Raw genomic sequence first — 22,130 nt, 5'->3', positions numbered from 1 at the left:
ACTTGACTCTGCCGTCACGATTGTTATCCACTTGGATTATAATTGTCACGCCAAAGTTGGGTCTGTTATAATCAACCCCTTTAAAGTTGAATGTATTTTATTAGGGGCCGTTGACATACTAATGCGTTGATATCTTCAGTCAACACCATAGGCATACATGCGGCAAATCCGTGGGCAACATTATTCGCCTCTCTGAACCGGCTTAGATTGGTTTACGGTCTGCTCGCCAGACGGCGTGCGTATAGCTTTTGACACTTGGTCTGATCGGTCGGCCATTGTTCGTCATAACGGCTCGTGGCGTAGTCTGCGACGCTCGAGATGAGCGGTTGCTCCGTGTAAATTCTGAGAAATACGTGTAGTACAGTGAAAGAACCGGTATAAGAAATGGGCGATTCGCTTGACGGATCGGGCGATCCATCGCCGGAATCACAGAACGTCGCAATAGTTTCGTATTCGTCATTTGCAAAGTACTTACGAAGGGTTGTAGCGATCTTGCTGCCCGACGAAGACGATTCCCCGCCCGCTCTAAACTTTGCTTTAGAGGACAAAAATAATCAAGAATGCATAAAGAAATTCCTGAGCGATTCACAAGTCTGGTCTCTGTACGTACAGAGAAGCTCGGCGAAAGGTAATTCTCGCTGTCATTTTTGACATTTCAATCGATTCTCTAATCCAACCGCCCGCTCTCGCCTCCATTACATATTAACGGTACACCTGACATTATCCGATGTATATGTTACTCCTGGTATACGTCACCTCTAATAAAATCAATATGGGCATTAGTTTCGTTTTGTTTAACTTTTTTTTTTTTTTTTGTTCAGGGCCTCGTATTTTTAAACCCTGAATTTTCATGTTCTTACGTTCACTACCATTAGTCGTAACCTTTGGATTTAATTAAGTCATTTTCCCTATCTTTCTCAATATTTCTAAATGAGTATTTCTCCATTCTTCGATCCAACTTTATGCGATCCATGCTTGAAACGTGGATTGATTATTGATCTGGCAATGTTATTATTACTTCTGGTATTATGACTCATTCTAGTTACGAGTCACTCAGTCTTGATCCCATGCTGAGTTTATGAATTGCAACAGTAACACAAATTGTTAAATGAATAAATAAAATCATTTCAGAGGAAGATGGCGGGGACGGCGACGAAGAGAAAGAGAATGTGATGTATTACATATCAAATGAGATTTACTTCACAAATCCCAAAATGGCATCGCTCGTTTTTACGAAACGTGGCACAGTCGTTGAGGCTGACAAACCAATTCATCCACAGTTGCGATTGGTCACGCTTTCTGATGGCCCTCCGTATGAAACTTTACATGCTATTAGCAAGACTATGGCTCCATACTTTAAAAGTTACGTACAGGGCACCGGTAGGGCTGATCGAGACGGTGATAAAATGGCACCTTCTGTTGAGAAGAAGATAGCGGAGCTCGAAATGGGGCTGTTGCATTTACAGCAAAATATAGATATACCTGAAATATCTCTCCCCGTTCATCCAACTGTTAGCCTTGTAATAAAGCAGTGTGCGGAGGAAGGCAGGAAACCCAAAGTTGCTGACTTTGGAGAAAAAGCAGAGGATTCTACGTTCTTGAACCAACTTCAAAACGGAGTCAATCGTTGGATTAAAGAAATTCAAAAGGTTTAAGATTTAGAAGCTTATAGTCGTGATAATTTTTCAACATATAAACAGCATATAAATTGGGACCACCCTCAGAGGATTATTCATAATATAAATTTTCTATGTGTCTCGAGATTTAAAAGGAATCAAAATTTATTTCTATAAAAACTCTGGTCAGTTGATGGAATATAAATCACTTTGAGAATGACAAATCAAACTTTCAGAATCTGCGAAACCTTCTACTTAAAATTTATTCCTTTACTAATATTGATTTCTTTGGGAAATATGCTGTCAATAGTCGATACTGGAAATCTTGATAATAGAGAAGATCATTGATAGAAGATTTACTTGAATCAAGCAAACCACAGCGTAACTAATATCGACTATTCAAAAAACGTGGAAATTAATTTTCAATCATGCATGACTTGCACCCAATTCTGAACTAACATATGACTTGTCCGCAGGTAACAAAATTGAACAGAGACCCTGAGTCAGGTACAGCTTTGCAGGAGATATCGTTTTGGTTGAATTTGGAAAGAGCGTTGCATCGAATTCAGGAAAAGCGGGAAAGCATAGAGATATCGTTGACCCTGGACATTTTGAAATATGGAAAGCGTTTTCATGCAACAGTTAGTTTTGACACTGACACAGGTTTGAAGCAAGCATTAGCAACAGTGAATGACTACAATCCGTTGATGAAAGATTTTCCAATAAACGATTTGCTGTCCGCGACTGAACTGGAAAGAATCAAGATAGCTGTTCAGCAGATATTCATGCACTTGAGAAAAATCAGAAGCACCAAATACCCGATACAAAGAGTCTTGAGGCTAGTTGAAGCGATCTCTAGGGACTTGGGACAGCAGCTGTTGAAAGTACTTGGGACTCGAAGACTGATGCATATTCCATTCGACGAGTTTGAGAAGGTGATGGGCCAGTGCTTCGAGGTGTTTAGTACGTGGGACGACGAGTACGACAAGCTGACCGGGCTCCTTCGAGATATAGTGAAGAAAAAACGAGACGAGCACTTCAAAATGGTCTGGCGAGTTTCGCCGGCACACAAGAAGCTGCAAACTCGAATGGAACACATGAGGCGTTTCAGGCGTCAACACGAACAACTGAGAACGGTGATAGTTCGTGTACTGAGACCCACTGTTCGACAGAGTAATAATAACGCAAGCATTGAAAGTGCCGATCACGATAATGCCAAAGTAGAATTTGCGCTTGACGCTGCGGATGCTAACGCCATTGGGGAAGTGAATCTTGCTTACGAGAATGTCAAGGAAGTTGATTGCCTCGACATCACTAAAGAAGGTCTCGAGTCTTGGGAGGCAGCTGTTCATAGATATGAAGAACGAATCGAGAGAGTCGAGGCCAGGATCACTGCTCATCTCAGGGATCAATTAGGCACTGCTAAGAACGCCAACGAGATGTTCAGAATTTTCTCCAGGTTCAATGCCTTGTTCGTTAGACCTCATATTCGTGGAGCTATCAGAGAATATCAAACTCAACTGATACAGAGAGTGAAAGATGACATTGAGGCTCTCCATGAGAAGTTTAAGGTGAAATGAATTCTAGTGCCATGTGAAAATTCAATCTTGACTGTCCTTATTTTCCAGCTATGACATTAAATTTTTTTCAAATTCTATTACAGGTCCAATACTCGCAGAGCAAATGTTGTAAAATGAGCATAGTCAGAGATCTTCCACCTGTGGCAGGATCTATTATATGGGTCAAACAAATCGACTATCAATTAACGATGTATTTAAAACGAGTCGAAGATGTCTTGGGTATGTTTGTTTAAGGATTCATGATGTTATTCAATTAACTGTGGAAAGAGTAATGTTATTTTCGTTATCATTGACCAGGAAAAGGTTGGGAGAACCACATTGAAGGACAGAAGCTGAAGGCTGATGGAGACAGTTTTCGCATGAAACTATCTACCCAAGATATATTTGATGATTGGGCGCGTAAAGTGCAGCAAAGAAACATCGGCGTTACTGGACGCATCTTCACAATAGATAGCGTCAGGTCTCGTTCTGGACGCGGCAACATACTTAAGCTGAAAGTTAATTTTCTTCCTGAGATTATAACTCTAGCCAAGGAAGTGAGAAACCTTAAGAATCTTGGATTCAGAGTACCGCTGGCGATTGTGAACAAAGCACATCAAGCAAATCAGCTTTATCCGTACGCGATTAGCTTAATCGAGAGCATCAGGACCTATGAAAGAACTCTTGAAAAGGTGAGCGATTCATATTTGTATTGGCGATCATTATTTTTCACTTATTTCATACTTATATTTGGATTTGTAGGCAGTAGATTTGATTTGAATTATATAAGGCGCGTATCTTTTGCCGTTTAAATATGATAGTTGTGCTGTGTTACTCTCAGCCATGCTATTTCATTTTCGTTATTCTCTTAACGAATTAACAGAGCTTAGAAATCGTGAAAAAACAATTGATAATGTTAGAGAAAAATGGGTAAACAAAGTTAGTGCCAGATGAAAAAAAAAAGAGGATTCTTTAGTCGCGCCAAATTGTCTAATCGCTCGGATCTCCGATATTTTTAGCTTACCAATCGGAGTCCGCACTGTCCCACATTGAAGGTAGTTTCTACACGATGCTTGAATAACAACTATGCATCCTGCCTAAATCTGTTATAATTATATTATTATTGTATGCCTGCTTAGCTAACGTAGCATTGATATTGATATTTTAATGGAGATGGAGCAAGGAATACGTTTGTCTAATATACCCTAATACATTCTTCTTGTATTCCCGTAATGATTTATAAATATTAGTATTCTTTATCGAACGTGTTCCATCTTCAGAATCTATGTACGCCCAAGCAGATTTTGTCTTACCATTTTATACCCCAGTAACGCTGAAAGTCAAATAAAGATATTTAATTTTGCATTTTGTTTATTCCCAATTCTTGACTTGATATAGTAAACGTGCGATTTGTGTTGTATCATTGTGACAATGAAAAAAGAAACTGTTCACAATATCACTGGATTCAATAAATTTCAATTTTCTTTGTCTGATTTTAGATCGAGGATAAGGCTAGTATCATACCACTGGTTGCTGGCATGCGGAAGGACGTTTTGTCCCTGATTTCAGAGGTAAGGATTCACACTTGAAAAATACCCAACATTTGACTAACTTCGAAATTGTATTTACTTTGGATTTCTTTTTCTCACTCAGGGTATCGCTTTGGTCTGGGAGAGCTACAAGTTGGATCCATACATCCAGCGTCTTTCCGAGGTTGTAGTGTCATTCCAAGAAAAAGTAGAGGATCTCTTGGTTGTCGAGGAACAGCTGGATGTTGATGTACGGTCGATAGAAACGTGTCCGTATTCGGCAAACACATTTGCAGATATCTTATCAAAAATTCAAAAATCGGTCGATGAATTGTCGTTGAAAAATTACTCCAACTTGCACATTTGGGTAGCCAGACTCGATGAGGAGGTTGAAAAGAATTTAGCCAGCAGATTGGAGGCTGGGATCAACGCCTGGACTGATACGCTAATGGGACAAAAGAAAGAAGTCGACTTGAGCATGGATACGGACGCGCCTGTACAACCAACACATAAACCAGGTGGCGATCCTAAGATACAAAACCAAATACACGAAGTTCGAATTACAAATCAAACTATGTATCTATATCCGAGTATCGAAGATGCTCGTTTCCAAATAATGCAGCAGCTTTTTGCTTGGCAAGCTATCGTTACATCACAAATAAGACTTCAAAGCTCTAGGTATCAAGTCGGTCTCGACAAACCTGAGTCTGGGACTTATAGAAATTTACTGACTAAATTGCCAGGAGGTAAAGTTCCACTGGAAGCAGCTTACGAGGCTGTTGAAGTAAAGATGAAAGATATAGTCAACTACGTTGACCAGTGGCTTAGATATCAGTCGTTGTGGGACTTGCAGCCTGACAATTTGTATGGAAAACTTGGAGATGATATTAATTTGTGGATGAAATGTTTGAACGACATCAAGAAGACTAGAACAACTTTCGATACTTCAGATACAAGGAGAGAATTTGGTCCTGTTATAATTGACTTTGCTAAAGTGCAGAGCAAGGTTTCACTCAAGTATGATTCATGGCACAAAGAGACCTTGGGTAAATTCGGATCCCTACTCGGTAATGAAATGTCGAGCTTTCACGCTCAGGTGTCGAAGTCGAGGGGTGATTTAGAGCAGCAATCCATCGAAGCGGCAAGCACTTCGGACGCTGTTGGATTCATAACTTATGTCCAATCTCTCAAGCGAAATATGAAGGTTTGGGAGAAGCAGGTCGACGTCTACAGGGAAGGTCAGAGAATACTGGAACGGCAAAGATTCCAATTTCCAAGCACATGGCTGCACGTGGATAACATAGAAGGAGAATGGGGGGCGTTCAACGAGATTATCAAGCGCAAGGACAACAGCATCCAGACGCAAGTCGCGTCTCTGCAGATGAAGATTGTTGCCGAAGACAAAGCAGTCGAAACTAGGACAACAGATTACCTGGGAGATTGGGAGAGAGGAAAGCCAGTCGAAGGACATTTGCGTCCAGACGAAGCATTGCAACATCTTCAATTGTTTGAAAGTAAATTCACCAGGCTCAAAGAGGAACGGGACAACGTTGCAAAGGCCAAAGAAGCTCTGGAGCTTCAAGAACCTGGCGGCGTTTCGACCAGCGAAGATAGGATGCAAGTTGTGTTTGAAGAATTGCAAGATTTGAAGGGAGTCTGGTCGGAATTGTCACGCATCTGGTCACAGATTGACGAAACTCGTGAAAAACCATGGCTGTCCGTGCAGCCGAGAAAACTACGTCAACAACTTGACACAATGATTGCTCAGTTGAAAGAGTTACCTGCTCGTCTCAGACAGTATTCTTCCTACGAATACGTTAAGAAAATGTTGCAAAGTTACACTAAAGTGAACATGTTGATAGTTGAACTGAAGTCTGATGCACTGAAGGAGAGGCATTGGAAACAACTGACCAGACAACTCAGGGTCAACTGGGTTTTGAGCGATCTTACTCTAGGCCAAGTGTGGGATGTCAATCTGCAAAAGAACGAAAGCATTGTTAAAGACGTGATACTTGTTGCTCAGGGAGAAATGGCTCTGGAAGAATTTTTGAAACAGGTACGCGAGTCTTGGCAATCCTACGAACTGGACCTCATCAATTACCAGAACAAGTGTAGATTGATTCGTGGATGGGATGATCTTTTCAACAAAATCAAGGAGCACATCAATTCTGTCGCCGCTATGAAGCTGTCGCCGTATTACAAGGTATTTGAAGAAGAAGCTCTGACTTGGGAGGAAAAATTGAATAGAATAAACGCTTTATTCGATGTTTGGATCGACGTGCAACGGCGCTGGGTTTATTTGGAAGGTATATTTTCGTGCAGCGCTGATATTAAGACATTGCTACCTGTTGAAACATCGCGTTTCCAAAGTATCAGCTCCGAGTTCCTTGGATTGATGAAAAAAGTGTCCAAATCTCCAATGGTTATGGATGTTTTAAATATACCCGGGGTCCAGAGAGCTTTGGAACGTCTGGCTGACCTTTTGGGGAAAATTCAAAAAGCTCTTGGAGAGTATCTCGAAAGAGAAAGGACCTCGTTCCCTCGATTTTATTTCGTGGGAGATGAAGATTTGCTTGAAATCATCGGTAATAGCAAGAACGTTGCCAGACTGCAAAAGCACTTCAAGAAAATGTTTGCTGGCGTAGCAGCGATTCTGTTGAACGAAGACAACACCGTTATAACTGGTATCGCGTCGCGGGAAGGTGAAGAAGTGATGTTTAATGATCCAGTGTCAACAACGGATCATCCAAAAATTAACGAGTGGCTATCGATGGTTGAAAAAGAAATGAGAGTTACTTTAGCTTCTAGTCTCACAAAGGCTGTGCAGGATATAAAACAGTTTAAAGATGGTAACATCAATCCAGAAGCCTTTATGACTTGGTGCGACAAGTACCAAGCTCAGATCATCGTTCTTGCGGCTCAAATCCTGTGGTCAGAAGATGTCGAAGCAGCATTGCATGAAGCTCAATCTAACCCAAATAAAAATCCACTCGAGAGAGTTCTAACGCAAGTTGAAGGCACTCTAAACGTGCTTGCCGATTCCGTACTACAAGAACAGCCTGCTCTCAGAAGAAAAAAACTCGAGCATTTGATCAATGAATTTGTACACAAAAGAACGGTGACCAGAAGGCTATTGGCCAACAAAGTTTCGAACCCTAAAGCTTTCGAATGGCTTTGTGAAATGAGGTTCTATTTTGATCCTAGACAAACCGAGGTTCTTCAACAGCTCACCATTCACATGGCAAATGCCAAATTCTTTTATGGCTTTGAATATCTTGGTGTACAAGACAGGCTTGTCCAAACACCGTTAACAGACAGATGTTATCTTACAATGACCCAAGCATTGGAAGCTAGACTTGGAGGATCACCATTTGGTCCTGCTGGTACTGGAAAAACAGAGTCTGTAAAGGCATTAGGCCACCAGCTCGGAAGATTCGTATTGGTGTTTAATTGTGATGAGACCTTTGACTTCCAGGTAAGAATTATGCCAAACGTAAAATATATATAATTCCCTATATCATGTGAAATCATTAGTATACCAACAATTCTTTCTACAGGCAATGGGTCGTATTTTCGTTGGGCTTTGTCAAGTCGGAGCCTGGGGTTGCTTTGACGAATTTAACCGTCTGGAAGAACGCATGTTGTCCGCGGTGTCACAGCAAGTACAGACAATCCAAGAAGCGCTCAAGAGTCAAATGGAGGGACAAAAGGGAGGAACTCTTTGCGTCGAACTTGTTGGCAAGCAGGTCAGAGTCTCTACAGATATGGCTATCTTCATCACTATGAATCCTGGATATGCTGGTCGTTCCAATTTGCCCGACAACTTGAAGAAATTGTTCAGATCATTGGCTATGACTACACCAGACAGACAGTTGATCGCTGAAGTAATGTTGTTCAGCCAAGGTTTCAGATCTGCTGAGAAACTGGCCTGCAAAATTGTTCCATTCTTCAAGTAAGCTTTGATCACTCTGGAAAACTTATGTCAAAAACGTTTTATCCACACATCTTTTATCTATCATCATTGAGTATTTCACTTCCAGACTTTGCGATGAACAGCTTTCCAATCAATCGCATTACGACTTTGGGCTCCGAGCTCTTAAATCTGTGCTGATATCGGCTGGAAACGTGAAACGTGACAGGATCCAAAGAATCAAAGAGAATATGCAGAATCGCGGAGATTCGGACATCGACGAGGCTTCCATTGCCGAGAATCTACCCGAGCAAGAAATCCTCATACAATCTGTCTGCGAAACAATGGTACCAAAACTTGTCGCTGAAGATATACCGCTGTTATTCAGTCTTCTGAACGATGTATTCCCCAATGTGAATTACACCCGCGCCGAAATGAAGGGTAGGTTTTTGTTAAATACGAAATTTAGACCGTTGATTTTGAAACATGTTTAATTGCAGCATCATCACTAATGTTTTAATTGGTTACAGGATTGAAGGACGAAATTCGAAAAGTCTGCGCTGAGGAATATCTCGTTTGTGGCGAAGGCGACGAGCAAGGCGGAGCATGGCAAGAAAAGGTAAGTTTGTTTATTTCAAGTTAACATACTGTTTTTAATTGGTAGGTAGCGTGTATTGTCACACCTTCATTTCATCAATTCACAACCACATACACAAAAACACTTTTCCAAGTAAAGAAAAAACAACAATACCGGGCATAGAAATGACATAAACTTTATTGCAACACGAATAACGGAACGAACTAGTTGTGCTAATTGAAATTGATATTTTATCTCAAAGCATGCTCAGGGGATGGTCGGTGAGACCTGGGTCGCTAAGGTGAGATAGAACAAGAGTATTGTTGTTGTAAATTGTTGTTGTAATCGAAACATGCAATCAGTCTTTGCTTAACCAGAGCCAACGCATGATTGTCACTTTCCAGGGATATCGAACTAGTCCAGTGTTCCAAAACCGTTCCTTTTTCACAGGTACTACAACTCTATCAAATCTGCAACCTTAATCATGGTTTGATGATGGTGGGTCCCAGCGGTTCTGGAAAAACAATGGCCTGGAAAGTTCTGCTGAAGGCGTTGGAGCGATTCGAGGGTGTTGAAGGTGTCGCCCATGTTATAGATCCAAAAGCCATCAGCAAAGAAACACTTTACGGTGTTTTGGATCCAAATACTCGGGAATGGACTGACGGTCTTTTCACACACATTCTAAGGAAGATAATAGACAACGTCAGAGGAGAGATTAACAAGCGACAATGGATCATCTTCGACGGTGATGTCGATCCTGAATGGGTTGAAAACTTGAACTCTGTTCTGGACGACAACAAGCTTTTAACACTCCCCAATGGTGAACGTTTGAGTCTGCCACCAAACGTGCGCGTTATGTTTGAAGTTCAAGATCTAAAATACGCTACCCTGGCCACGGTATCTCGTTGCGGTATGGTCTGGTTCTCCGAGGACGTATTATCGACAGAAATGATATTCGAAAACTACATGCTTCGGCTACGTAACATTCCGCTTGAGGATGGCGAAGAAGACAATATGGGTAAAAAGTCGACAGATAAGGAAGATACCGTTTCTCCTGCACTTACGGTTCAACGTGAAGTTGCCAGCATTTTACAAAGCTACTTTGCTCCGGACGGTTTAGTTGTCAGATGCCTGGAGTACGCGATGAAGCAAGAACACATCATGGACTTCACTAGATTACGCGCCCTTAGCTCTCTTTTCTCCATGCTCAATCAGGCTGTGCGAAACGTTCTGCAGTACAATCATACGCACATAGATTTTCCCCTACCAAGCGAACAACTCGAACGTTATATGCCAAAGTGTTTGGTATACGCACTTTTGTGGAGCTTCGCCGGTGACGCTAAACTCAAAGTCAGATCCGACCTTGGTGATTTCATAAGATCGGTAACCACTGTACCTCTGCCAGCTCAGTCCAACACACCGATTATTGACTTTGAAGTCAATATTACCGGAGAATGGCTACCATGGAGTAACAAAGTACCTCAAATCGAAGTAGAGACTCATAAAGTGGCTAGTCCTGACATTGTTGTTCCCACACTGGATACGGTCAGACATGAGAGCTTGCTCTATACCTGGCTAGCCGAGCACAAACCGCTTGGTAAGTGATCGAAATTTATGGTTCAGTATGAAAATTAGTTAATTTATATTGTACATTTTCTTAATTATCAAATCTCTTTTACAGTGCTTTGTGGTCCGCCTGGATCTGGTAAGACTATGACTCTCTTTTCCGCGTTACGAGCTTTGCCAGACATGGAAGTAGTGGGGCTTAATTTCTCATCTGCAACGACGCCAGAATTGTTGCTAAAGACCTTTGACCACTACTGCGAGTACCGAAAAACGCCAAATGGAGTAATACTCTCTCCAGTCCAACTTGGAAAGTGGCTTGTACTATTCTGCGATGAGATAAATTTACCGGACATGGACAATTACGGGACTCAGCGAGTTATATCATTCCTACGACAATTGGTGGAGCACCGAGGATTCTACAGAACTAGTGATCAAGCTTGGGTTGCTTTGGAACGGATCCAATTTGTCGGTGCCTGCAATCCTCCCACAGATCCTGGCAGAAAACCTCTTAGTCATAGATTCCTCAGACACGTACCAGTCATATATGTTGATTACCCCGGAGAAACATCTCTGAAACAAATTTACGGAACATTTACGCGTGCTATGTTGAGGTAAGATGTTCTAAACACCAGACTAAGTTTAAATTTCTGCCTCCATTTACAACAAAATGAACTTTCAGGCTGACTCCGTCACTTCGGGGATACGCCGAGCCATTGACCAACGCAATGGTTGAATTCTATCTCGTGTCGCAAGAGAAGTTTACTCAAGATATGCAGCCTCACTACGTTTATTCGCCGCGTGAAATGACTCGCTGGGTGCGCGGTATATGCGAGGCAATAAGACCACTGGACAGCCTTTCAGTCGAGGGTCTTGTGCGCCTCTGGGCTCACGAAGCACTGCGCTTATTCCAAGACAGATTGGTTGAAGACCCTGAACGTGCCTGGACAAATAAAAACATCGACATTGTCGGTCTGAAACACTTCCCTGCAATTGATAGAGAGAAAGCTCTGGAAAGACCTATTCTTTACAGCAATTGGCTGTCCAAAGATTACATACCGGTCAATCGGCAGGAATTGAGGGATTACGTAAGAGCAAGACTGAAGGTGTTCTACGAAGAAGAGTTAGACGTACCGCTCGTTCTCTTTGACGAGGTATTGGATCATGTCCTGAGGATTGACAGAATATTCAGGCAGCCTCAAGGTCATCTTCTGTTGATCGGAGTTTCTGGCGCTGGTAAAACTACTCTATCTCGTTTCGTCGCCTGGATGAACGGTCTTTCCATTTTCCAAATCAAGGTTCGCAATTGTCTAATACAAATTAAAAAAATACATGGATTGATGTTTGAAAATTGAAAGTTGTTATTTTATGATGCGTACATACCTAACTCTTCGACAGGTTCACAACAAATACACAGGCGAGGACTTTGACGAAGACTTACGTCAAGTGCTGAGACGTTCCGGATGCAAAGATGAAAAAATTGCCTTTATTCTGGACGAATCTAACGTTCTTGATTCTGGTTTCTTGGAGCGTATGAATACCTTGCTTGCCAACGGCGAGGTGCCTGGGTTGTTCGAAGGTGACGAATACACAACGTTGATGACACAGTGCAAAGAAGGTGCTCAACGTGAGGGATTGATGCTGGATTCTAACGAAGAATTGTACAAATGGTTCACCGGACAAGTAATGAGAAATCTGCACGTCGTATTCACAATGAATCCCAGCACCGACGGTCTCAAAGACCGGGCAGCGACTTCGCCTGCCCTGTTCAACAGATGTGTACTGAACTGGTTCGGCGACTGGTCGGACAACGCACTCTTCCAAGTTGGTAAAGAGTTTACAAATCGCGTCGATCTGGAGAAACCGACGTGGAGATCTCCCGATTTCTTCCCTTCGTCTTGTCTGCTTATTCCGACCCAACCAAGTCATCGTGACGCTGTTATCAACGCTTGTGTCTACGTTCATCAAACTTTGCACAAGGCTAACACCAGACTGGCCAAGCGCGGAGGAAGGACAATGGCAATTACTCCTAGGCACTATTTAGACTTTATACATCACTTCGTCAAATTGTATCAAGAAAAACGTAGCGATTTGGAGGAACAACAATTGCACTTGAACGTTGGTTTGGGTAAAATTGCTGAGACGGTTGAACAGGTCGAAGAGATGCAGAAAAGTTTGGCTGTCAAATCTCAGGTGAGAAGATTTTACTATATCGTGGAGGAATTTTCATTAGCACGCTTTATTGTTTATGATCCCACGTGTATTTCGGAATTTTCGGTTAATAGGAACTTCAAGCTAAAAACGAAGCTGCGAATGCCAAGCTAAAACAGATGGTGAAGGATCAACAGGAAGCTGAAAAGAAAAAAGTTCAAAGTCAGGAAATCCAGCAACAACTTGCCATCCAGACTGTTGCCATTAATCAAAAGAGGGATGACGTCATGGCCGACCTTGCGCAAGTCGAACCTGCCGTCATTGATGCTCAGAACGGTAAGTTTATTCGGAAAACATCAGAAATTCTACTCCTTTTTTTTTCAACTATTGATTTTACTTCAAGCGCAAAGTTCGTATTCACATTTGACAAAAGTAGACTATTTCAAATGTCTTTCGGGCAGAGAATTATACATTGCCAAAAGTTGCCCAGTAACGCATGATGACCAGAAGCGAGACTCTATGTTGTATCATTCTATATATTTTACCTTTTTTGTCGAAATGTACGGATCTATGGCGGATGTGAAATCAAAATACTTTTGCAAATTACACAAACGGAGAAGCTTATAATATCGTTGCACTTTTTCGGCTCTTTTTTTTTTACATCTAGATTACACCAATAATGTACTGATATCTTTCCATCTGAATAAGACACCAAAATTTATGTCTTCTAATGCAATTAAGTACCTCTAATCACATTCACAACATCATTCGAAAGAACTTCCCAAAAACTTGGGAATTTAATAATTGCTAAGCGCAAATTTGCCGTCATGTGGTGTTACATTTCTAGCTTTCCGGTTCTGTAATTATTTTTTCTATTCGCATACAAACTAATTTCTTTATACGCATACACACACATATATATACGTATATATATGTAATATACATGCGTATTTTGAAAAGTTTGTTTTTTTGCGTATACCTACCCAAATTTATACTATTTTTAACGGTATAAAATTGCATGCTCGTGTATTGTGTGACGTGTTTACGCAAATTTCGAACGAGTATAGCTGTAAAGGGGATAAAACGGCAGCATCTCGTTGAAATACGATCAATGGCGAATCCGCCGGCGATCGTAAAGCTTGCTCTCGAATCGATATGCCTGCTGCTGGAAGAAAATGCCAGTGACTGGAAACAGATTCGAGCAGTTATTATGAAGGACAGCTTTATACCAACAATAGTCAACTTCAACACCGAGGACATCACGTAAGACTGCTCTAGGCTCAACGTTGAATGTCCCCCATGCTCGCTGGTCTAATAACGAGTCTAATGTCTGCTTGATATATGTTGATATTTCTGTTGTGTTTGTTGGTTGTTCTCATATAATCCTCACCGATGCGGCGTTGAAACAGATAGGAAAAAATCACTTGTTCATAAATTCATCGATCGTGAAATTATTGCAAAGAGCATTTTGATACAGCATATTCCGCAAAATTAGGAATAATTATTGAAGTTCAATAGCCTCAAATGTCAAACACGTTTGAATTAAACGTCCAATTTTATTTGTGTCAACGCCAATTTTACTCGTGTATATACGCATTATATCTTTTTGTTGTGTTTTACATCTTGCCTTAATTTCTAACTTTTATAGGTCCGCCGAATCACACACTTTGCAGCCTATACTTGAAAATGCTTTGTTTTTTCTTCTCTCTTAATTCTCTCTTACAAAGAAAAAATGATGAAAAAATCAAAAAACAAAAAAAAAAAAAAAAAAAAAAAAAACAACAAATCTCACCCATAACTCTGCCAATTCTAATTGCCTGCCTATTTTCTTCTTTGTACTATATGAGATCGTTTAATTTTTCCGTATAGCGGTGAAATCGATAAAGAAACAGCACTTGGTCGAGGTTCGCTCAATGGCGAACCCACCAGCGATCGTCAAGGTTGCGCTGGAGTCTATCTGCCTCTTGCTAGGCGAAAATGCCAGCGACTGGAAATCTATCCGCGCTGTCATCATGAGAGACAATTTTATCAATACCATTGTCTCTAGTTTCAGTACTGAGGACATTACGTAAGCATGCTTTCATTGTTTGTTTTTTCCCCCCAGAAAGAACATTGATAAAATGAATTAATTTCACCAAGCTACCTGTACCGAGGGGCCAGCTAATTTTTTTTTTTTCTACTTCGTTTTAGTTATCCAAAAGCATATATAGTCTATGCTACTACCCAGTCAATTCCAAAAACGTCTGGATGATTCTATTTTTTTTCCTATCTCCTTAAATAAATTTTCATAACAAAGTTTCTAAATCTTTTTCAATCGCACAATGACGAATCGCTGGTTTGATAACATTTAATACACCTGTAAAAAAGAAAAAGAAAAATAATAGCAGTAATACTTTATTATTAACAGCTTATCATTATCACCATAGTACAAACGCTGTTGTAAAGTAAATTTCGACGAAAATATAAATCATTCATGTATCGATACTGCGGTAGTGCCAATCATCACGATAGCTTAGAATTTTGTTATGCAACAGAGTTATCACATACTTATTCATATTACGTTGTTAGGACAAAACTTGAGGGGTGGTAAATGCAATTTTTTTTTTTGCAAGCTTTATCGACTAGAATGCATACAACGATTCCTGGTATAAAAACAGAATTGAATCATATTCCATTGATGTAGAGCTTTTTTGTTCCTTTAATTATTCATATCGTATCATTTCATTTTCCCTTGCCTGATACTTCAGCTTCGCCCACTGAGTACAATTTTTGTAAAGATGACTTAGCAATCGCTTGATATAATGTTGGCTGGTCCCCTAACACATATTAATGCATATTTATCTATTTAATCTTATATCATTTCAAGTCTCTGCGACGACAGCTTGTTAGGGTAATGCTATATATTATAATGCTTCCACTATTTATTGCGATCAGACGAAATTGTGTAGTGATTTGCAGCAAGGACTTTGATTAAAAAATTATTTAGTTTATTGAAATTCTAAACGTGATAATACGCAGTATTTCATCTCGTCGCAGTTCAGTGGAAGTCCATTAATATTTTATACAACTTGTCTCAAACACGTCATCCTTAGCCAATCAGCGGCTTGCGTGCATATTTTATGTGACAAGTTGCATATAATTGACTTCAGCTTTGGAACGAGGCGACATAATAATAACTCATTGAGAAAAACGTTTATCGGGTCTTCCCCCCCCCCCATATATTATTATTATTATGATTATTATTATTATTTTTGTTTCTTCTATTTATTCTTTGCTATACTGCATGCTAACACAATGATTGATAAAGTTGTCACTAATTACTGAAGACATGAGGCGTGCAATGAAAATTTTACTGATTGGCTAACAATGATTTACCCCGTGATTGTTGTTAATCAAATTTTGTTTCTCTAAGCAATTCTAATCATTTGGCTAATCATCTTTGTCGCATAATAAATAATGAAATATTTGCACATATATATATACATATATATAAATATTTTTTGTTGCAATTGTTAATATAGAGAATATATACAGTTTTTTTCCTAGATTATTTTACATCACCATGGGCTTTTCGATATTGTTTGGATTTTCATTGTTTGTTGTTTTCCACGTTTGGTTTTTTTTTTTCCCTCAAGTACGCTTATTCACGTTCAAGTCCTACACGCATTCTAAATACTTAGAAATTCACCAAAGATCAAATTAGCTGATGCTTCTATATTTATATTAATGCATTAAAATTCGAAAAAAGAAATGAAAAATTGAGTAAATTCATTGGGTCGCCTTTTGTACATTTTCAAATTCATTCATAACATTTAGCTGAAGTTGATATTTTGAGAAATTTAAATTTGCCACTTGAAGGTCATGTAGAATCTTGAAACCAAGTTATTGTCAAACAAAATCCAATTCTAATTTCACTATATTCTACAGTGATGATGTACGTGAAAAAATGAAGAGTCGATACCTCAGTAATCCTGATTACAACTTTGAAAAGGTGAATCGTGCTAGTATGGCTTGTGGTCCCATGGTGAAATGGGCCATAGCTCAGGTAACTAGACTAACACTGTATAAAACTTATGAATGAAGTTTATCTCAATTCGAGTTATTCGAAATTGTTTTTAATCACTTAGATCGAATATGCGGACATGTTGAAACGCGTTGAACCACTCAGGGATGAACTTCACTCTTTGGAACGTCAAGCGGATACGAATAAATCCAAGGGTGAAGAGGTGAAGGATCTAATAGCTCAGCTGGAGCAAAGCATCGCGTCTTACAAGGAGGAGTATGCTCAGCTCATATCGCAAGCTCAAGCCATCAAAACGGACCTCGAAAATGTGCAGAGTAAGGTAGATCGATCCATTGCGCTGCTTAAGTCCCTTGTTATCGAGCGAGAAAGGTGGGAAGCGACCAGCGAAACTTTCAGAAGTCAAATGTCGACTATTATCGGAGACGTACTTCTGTCCTCAGCGTTTCTGGCTTATGCAGGATATTTCGATCAACATGTAAGTTGCTTACTTGTTATAATTAACACATCGATGAGGGTATTCAGTGGTAATTATAGCGTGACATTTTCTTTTTCAATTTCTAGTATCGTCAGAACTTGTTTGCCACTTGGTGCCAGCATTTGCAACAAGCGAATTTGCAGTTCCGTGCCGACATAGCTCGCACCGAGTATCTGTCTAATCCAGACGAACGATTGAGATGGCAGGCAAATGCTTTACCGACAGACGATTTGTGCACTGAGAATGCGATAATGCTGAAACGCTTCAACAGATATCCATTGATTATAGATCCTTCTGGTCAAGCGACAGAGTTCATAATGAATGAATTCAAGGATAAGAAGATAACGAAGACCAGTTTCCTTGACGATTCGTTCAGGAAAAATCTTGAGAGCGCTTTGCGATTTGGTAATCCGTTACTGGTTCAGGACGTTGAAAATTACGATCCAATACTCAACCCTGTATTGAACAGAGAATTGCGTAGAACCGGTGGTAGAGTTTTGATCACTCTTGGAGATCAGGATATCGATCTTTCGCCATCGTTTGTTATATTTTTGTCAACCAGAGATCCAACAGTTGAATTCCCGCCTGACATATGTTCGCGAGTGACCTTTGTCAACTTCACCGTCACCAGGAGTTCACTCCAGAGTCAGTGTCTCAATCAAGTTCTGAAAGCCGAGCGCCCGGATATCGATGAAAAGAGGTCAGACCTGCTTAAACTTCAAGGAGAATTCCACCTCAGATTGCGGCAGCTTGAAAAGTCGCTGCTTCAAGCTCTCAACGATGCCAAAGGAAAGATTCTGGATGACGATTCTGTTATAACAACTTTAGAAACTCTGAAACAAGAAGCTGCAGACATCAGTAAGAAAGTTGAAGAAACCGACAAAGTTATCGGCGAAATTGAGACTGTATCCCAACAGTACTTGCCGCTCTCTCAGGCTTGTTCAAACATGTACTTTACCATGGATAGTCTGAATCAAGTACACTTTTTGTATCAGTATTCGTTACAGATGTTTTTGGACATATTCACATCTGTATTGTGCCAAAATACAAAACTATCTGGTATTTCTGACCATACTCAAAGGCTGTCGCTCATCACCAGCGACTTGTTCTCTGTATGTTACGAACGCGTCGCTAGAGGTATGCTTCACACTGACAGACTCACTTTCGCGTTACTTCTTTGCCGCATCCACCTGAAGGGTATCATCACCGAGTCAACGTACGACAACGAATTCACGTTCTTCTTACGCGGCAAGGAAGGCGTCCTCAACATCCGTGGAGCACCAGTCAACGGACTAAGCTCCGAGCAGCAAGAGGCGATGATGCGTCTAACAATAAGACTTCCAGCGTTCAAGAAACTTGCTGACAAAATACAAAACAATCCCGATTTCGGCACATGGCTCCAATCACCCACACCTGAAACTTGCGTCCCTAAACTATGGGAAGAAGAAAAACCGCTATCTCCTATTGGAATTACTATGCACCAGCTACTGGTCATACAAGCGTTCAGACCAGACCGTGTAATCGCAGCTGCGTCTTTGGTAGTCACATCGGCACTTGGCGAAAGCTTTATGGCAGCAGCTGAGGCGGAGCTAGATTTTGGATCTGTTGTAGAAAATCAGCTCAAGTCCAATGTACCGGCACTGCTTTGTTCCGTTCCAGGATTCGACGCGTCAAGTCGAGTCGATGACCTTGCAGCTGAGCAATCTAAACAAATTGCCAGCATCGCTATCGGTTCCGCCGAGGGATTCAACCAGGCGGAAAGAGCCATAAATATGGCCGTCAAGGCGGGTCGTTGGGTCATGCTCAAAAATGTGCATCTCGCACCTCAGTGGCTGGTTCAGCTTGAGAAGAAGCTGCATAGTCTGCAGCCACACGCTAGCTTCAGGCTGTTCCTGACTATGGAAATCAATCCTAAAGTACCCGTCAATCTGCTCAGAGCTGGTAGAATATTTGTGTTCGAACCACCTCCTGGTATCAGGGCTAATTTATTGCGAACGTTCAGCACTGTGCCTGCATCTCGCATGATGAAAGCGCCGAATGAAAGAGCCAGACTGTATTTCCTTCTCGCTTGGTTCCACGCTATAGTTCAAGAGCGTTTGAGGTATTGTCCGCTGGGATGGGCAAAGTACTATGAATTCAACGAGAGTGACCTGAGGGTGGCTTGCGACACTTTGGACACGTGGATCGAGGCTACTGCAATGGGTAGAACGAATTTGCCCCCTGAAAAAGTTCCATGGGATGCTCTGGTCACGCTATTGTCACAGTGCATATACGGCGGTAAAATCGACAACGACTTTGATCAAAGACTGCTCGCCTCCTTCCTCGGAAAACTTTTCACACCAAGATCATTCGAGGGTGATTTTGCCCTGGTGGCAAATGTTGACGGGGCGCAAGGAAATCAGAGGCATATCACTATGCCCGATGGGACAAGGCGTGATCATTTCTTGAAGTGGATCGAATCCCTTGCAGACAGACAGACTCCGTCGTGGCTTGGACTACCTAACAATGCTGAGAAAGTACTTCTAACAACACGGGGAACGGATCTGGTGTCGAAACTTCTCAAGATGCAACAGCTCGAGGATGAAGACGAGCTCGCTTATTCAAATGAAGAGTCACTCGACGCTCCAAGAGAGGCTGTGGGCGATGGTAGGCCCGCCTGGATGCGGACTTTGCACAACTCTGCTTCTACGTGGCTACAATTACTGCCCAAAAATTTACCAACGCTTAAACGTACCGTCGAAAATATCAAGGATCCATTGTATAGGTACTTTGAAAGGGAAGTTAATAGCGGAGCTAAATTACTGCAAGATGTCATTCACGATCTTGAGGACGTTGTACTGATTTGCCAGGTACGCGGGGTAACATTGAATAATATAGATATTTACGCAATACACTATCGCGAATAATCTTCGTATTTCAGCAATGGATAATACAGAGTGAAAGAAATTTTACTAGCGAATGAAATGTTACAGGGTGAAAAAAAGCAGACAAATTATCACCGAACAATGCTATCCGAGTTAGTAAAAGGAATTTTACCGGGTGGATGGAGACGCTACACCGTTCCTAGAGGCTGCACAGTCATTCAATGGATTACAGATTTTAGTCACAGAGTCAGCCAGCTGCAAGAAGTATCCAGATTGGTATCCCAAGGGGGCGCTAAGGAGATAAAGGTATGAAAAGTAAAATGATAAAATAGGAAAGGATTTTTTTACAGCTCGCAACTATTCCGATAAAGATTACTTGAGTGGACTGAAACTAATCATAATCCGAGAAATTTGTAACATCTGTCAATTTCTCTTCCAACAATTCCTGAATTGTACGAGAAATTTCCTAAAGAGAACGGCACGAGAACTTTTCGCCGAAAAATGTTATTGTCATTTTGGGTAATTATTTTTGCAGACCTTCCCTGTCTGGCTCGGTGGTCTACTAAACCCAGAAGCGTACATCACTGCGACACGCCAGTGCATCGCACAGGCAAACAGTTGGTCGCTGGAAGAGCTTCAGCTCGATGTGACAATCGGGGATGGAGACAACATAGCAACTGACGATTGCTCGTTCGCTGTGACCGGTCTGAAGCTCCAAGGAGCGCATTGCAAGGCTAATCAATTAGTTCTCACTTCGACTATAATGACAGATTTACCTGTGACTATGCTGAGGTGGTTCAGGTCGTCGGCAGAGGAACCGGTGAAGGGCAAACTCTCTTTGCCGGTGTATCTGAATAGCACCAGAACGGAATTACTCTTTACGATTGACTTGAATATTATGAATGGGCAAGAGCAGCACAGTTTCTATGAAAGAGGCGTCGCTGTACTCACGTCCACTGCTTTGAACTAATTATAATCCGTGATCTTGAACGGTTAATTACGTGTGCAACTTTTTCGAACCTTGCTTCACATGTATGTCTAATATCAGAATAATCAAACTCCGTATGTCAATGTTGAGATAATTATGTAGCTATAAATTATTTTCATTTTAATACAACTTTAAACTTGAAGATTAATGTAAGTAGCTGCCACGTGCGGATCGGAGGCATTGGGCTAATGTTAATACTTTAACTTGTGAAAATCAGAGGAGAGGAAGGGACGTTACTCGCTCATAGATGCTATAAATTGCAACGAAAGCACGTACCGCGAAATTCGATTTTTATTTATTTATATGCTTGTATGGGTTTCCAGCTTACTCCAGGCTTAACGCTTTTAGTTTTATGTACTAATTGTTATCCGACCGCACGTGAATATATATAATTACGAAGAGGCATTGTATTGATATTGTAGAAGAAAGTTTTTCTACGTATCGCTAATTGTAACTAATGTGATAAATAAACTCTTCATCTTTTCGTTAGCTCTTATGAATTTTTTTCTGATTATGACAATTTTCCGAAAAATGTCGAGGCGTCATCTTTGAAGAGTGAATTTTTATTTTAGGTAATACGATACTTTTTATTTTTTTATTTTTTTGCATTCCTCGTAGTACAGGCGCTAGTTTTGATTAAGTAGACATTATCATCCGGCGGTATAATTACAATCAGCGCGGCCGGTGCAGCTGTTATAAGAATTTTAGAGGGATTGTTTGGAGACGTCACAATAGTGCATGCTATCTATTTATTATACATAATTCATTACTATACATGAATAACGATTGATTGTAAATCCGATATGATTGGTTCAAAATTTACTTCATATTGTATTTAACCATTTCACTTGTAATTACAGACCAAAGGTGACAA

At 40.8% G+C, this 22,130-nt stretch overlaps 1 protein-coding gene across 8 annotated transcripts; it reads left to right on the top strand.

The window, feature by feature from the left end:
• The first annotated feature begins 281 nt into the window (after window positions 1-281).
• Window positions 282-21,745, top strand: LOC124186636 (dynein heavy chain, cytoplasmic). 8 transcript variants are annotated; one of them, XM_046578482.1, is made up of 23 exons: window positions 282-628; window positions 1,132-1,649; window positions 2,093-3,187; window positions 3,280-3,415; window positions 3,494-3,867; window positions 4,195-4,230; window positions 4,675-4,746; window positions 4,829-8,179; window positions 8,262-8,656; window positions 8,745-9,055; window positions 9,145-9,233; window positions 9,454-9,492; window positions 9,642-10,788; window positions 10,873-11,368; window positions 11,437-12,052; window positions 12,153-12,947; window positions 13,040-13,241; window positions 14,775-14,973; window positions 16,833-16,950; window positions 17,033-17,404; window positions 17,491-20,253; window positions 20,377-20,574; window positions 20,804-21,745. In XM_046578482.1, exons 1-23 carry the CDS (start codon window positions 385-387, stop codon window positions 21,236-21,238), a joined length of 14,001 nt encoding a protein of 4,666 aa, XP_046434438.1. In that variant the 5' UTR covers window positions 282-384; the 3' UTR covers window positions 21,239-21,745. The 8 variants fall into 8 exon arrangements, with proteins under 8 accessions (XP_046434438.1, XP_046434439.1, XP_046434440.1 ...); XM_046578483.1 differs by lacking the exon at window positions 14,775-14,973 and adding an exon at window positions 13,973-14,168; XM_046578484.1 differs by lacking the exon at window positions 4,195-4,230.
• Window positions 21,746-22,130: the final 385 nt, after the last annotated feature.

This window comes from Neodiprion fabricii, chromosome 7 (genome assembly GCF_021155785.1).
Source record: "Neodiprion fabricii isolate iyNeoFabr1 chromosome 7, iyNeoFabr1.1, whole genome shotgun sequence".
In the NCBI taxonomy this organism is placed as follows: Eukaryota; Metazoa; Arthropoda; class Insecta; order Hymenoptera; family Diprionidae; genus Neodiprion; species Neodiprion fabricii.
The sequence above is the reverse complement of the archived record's forward strand: the minus strand, read 5'-3'. Positions and strand labels throughout refer to the sequence as shown.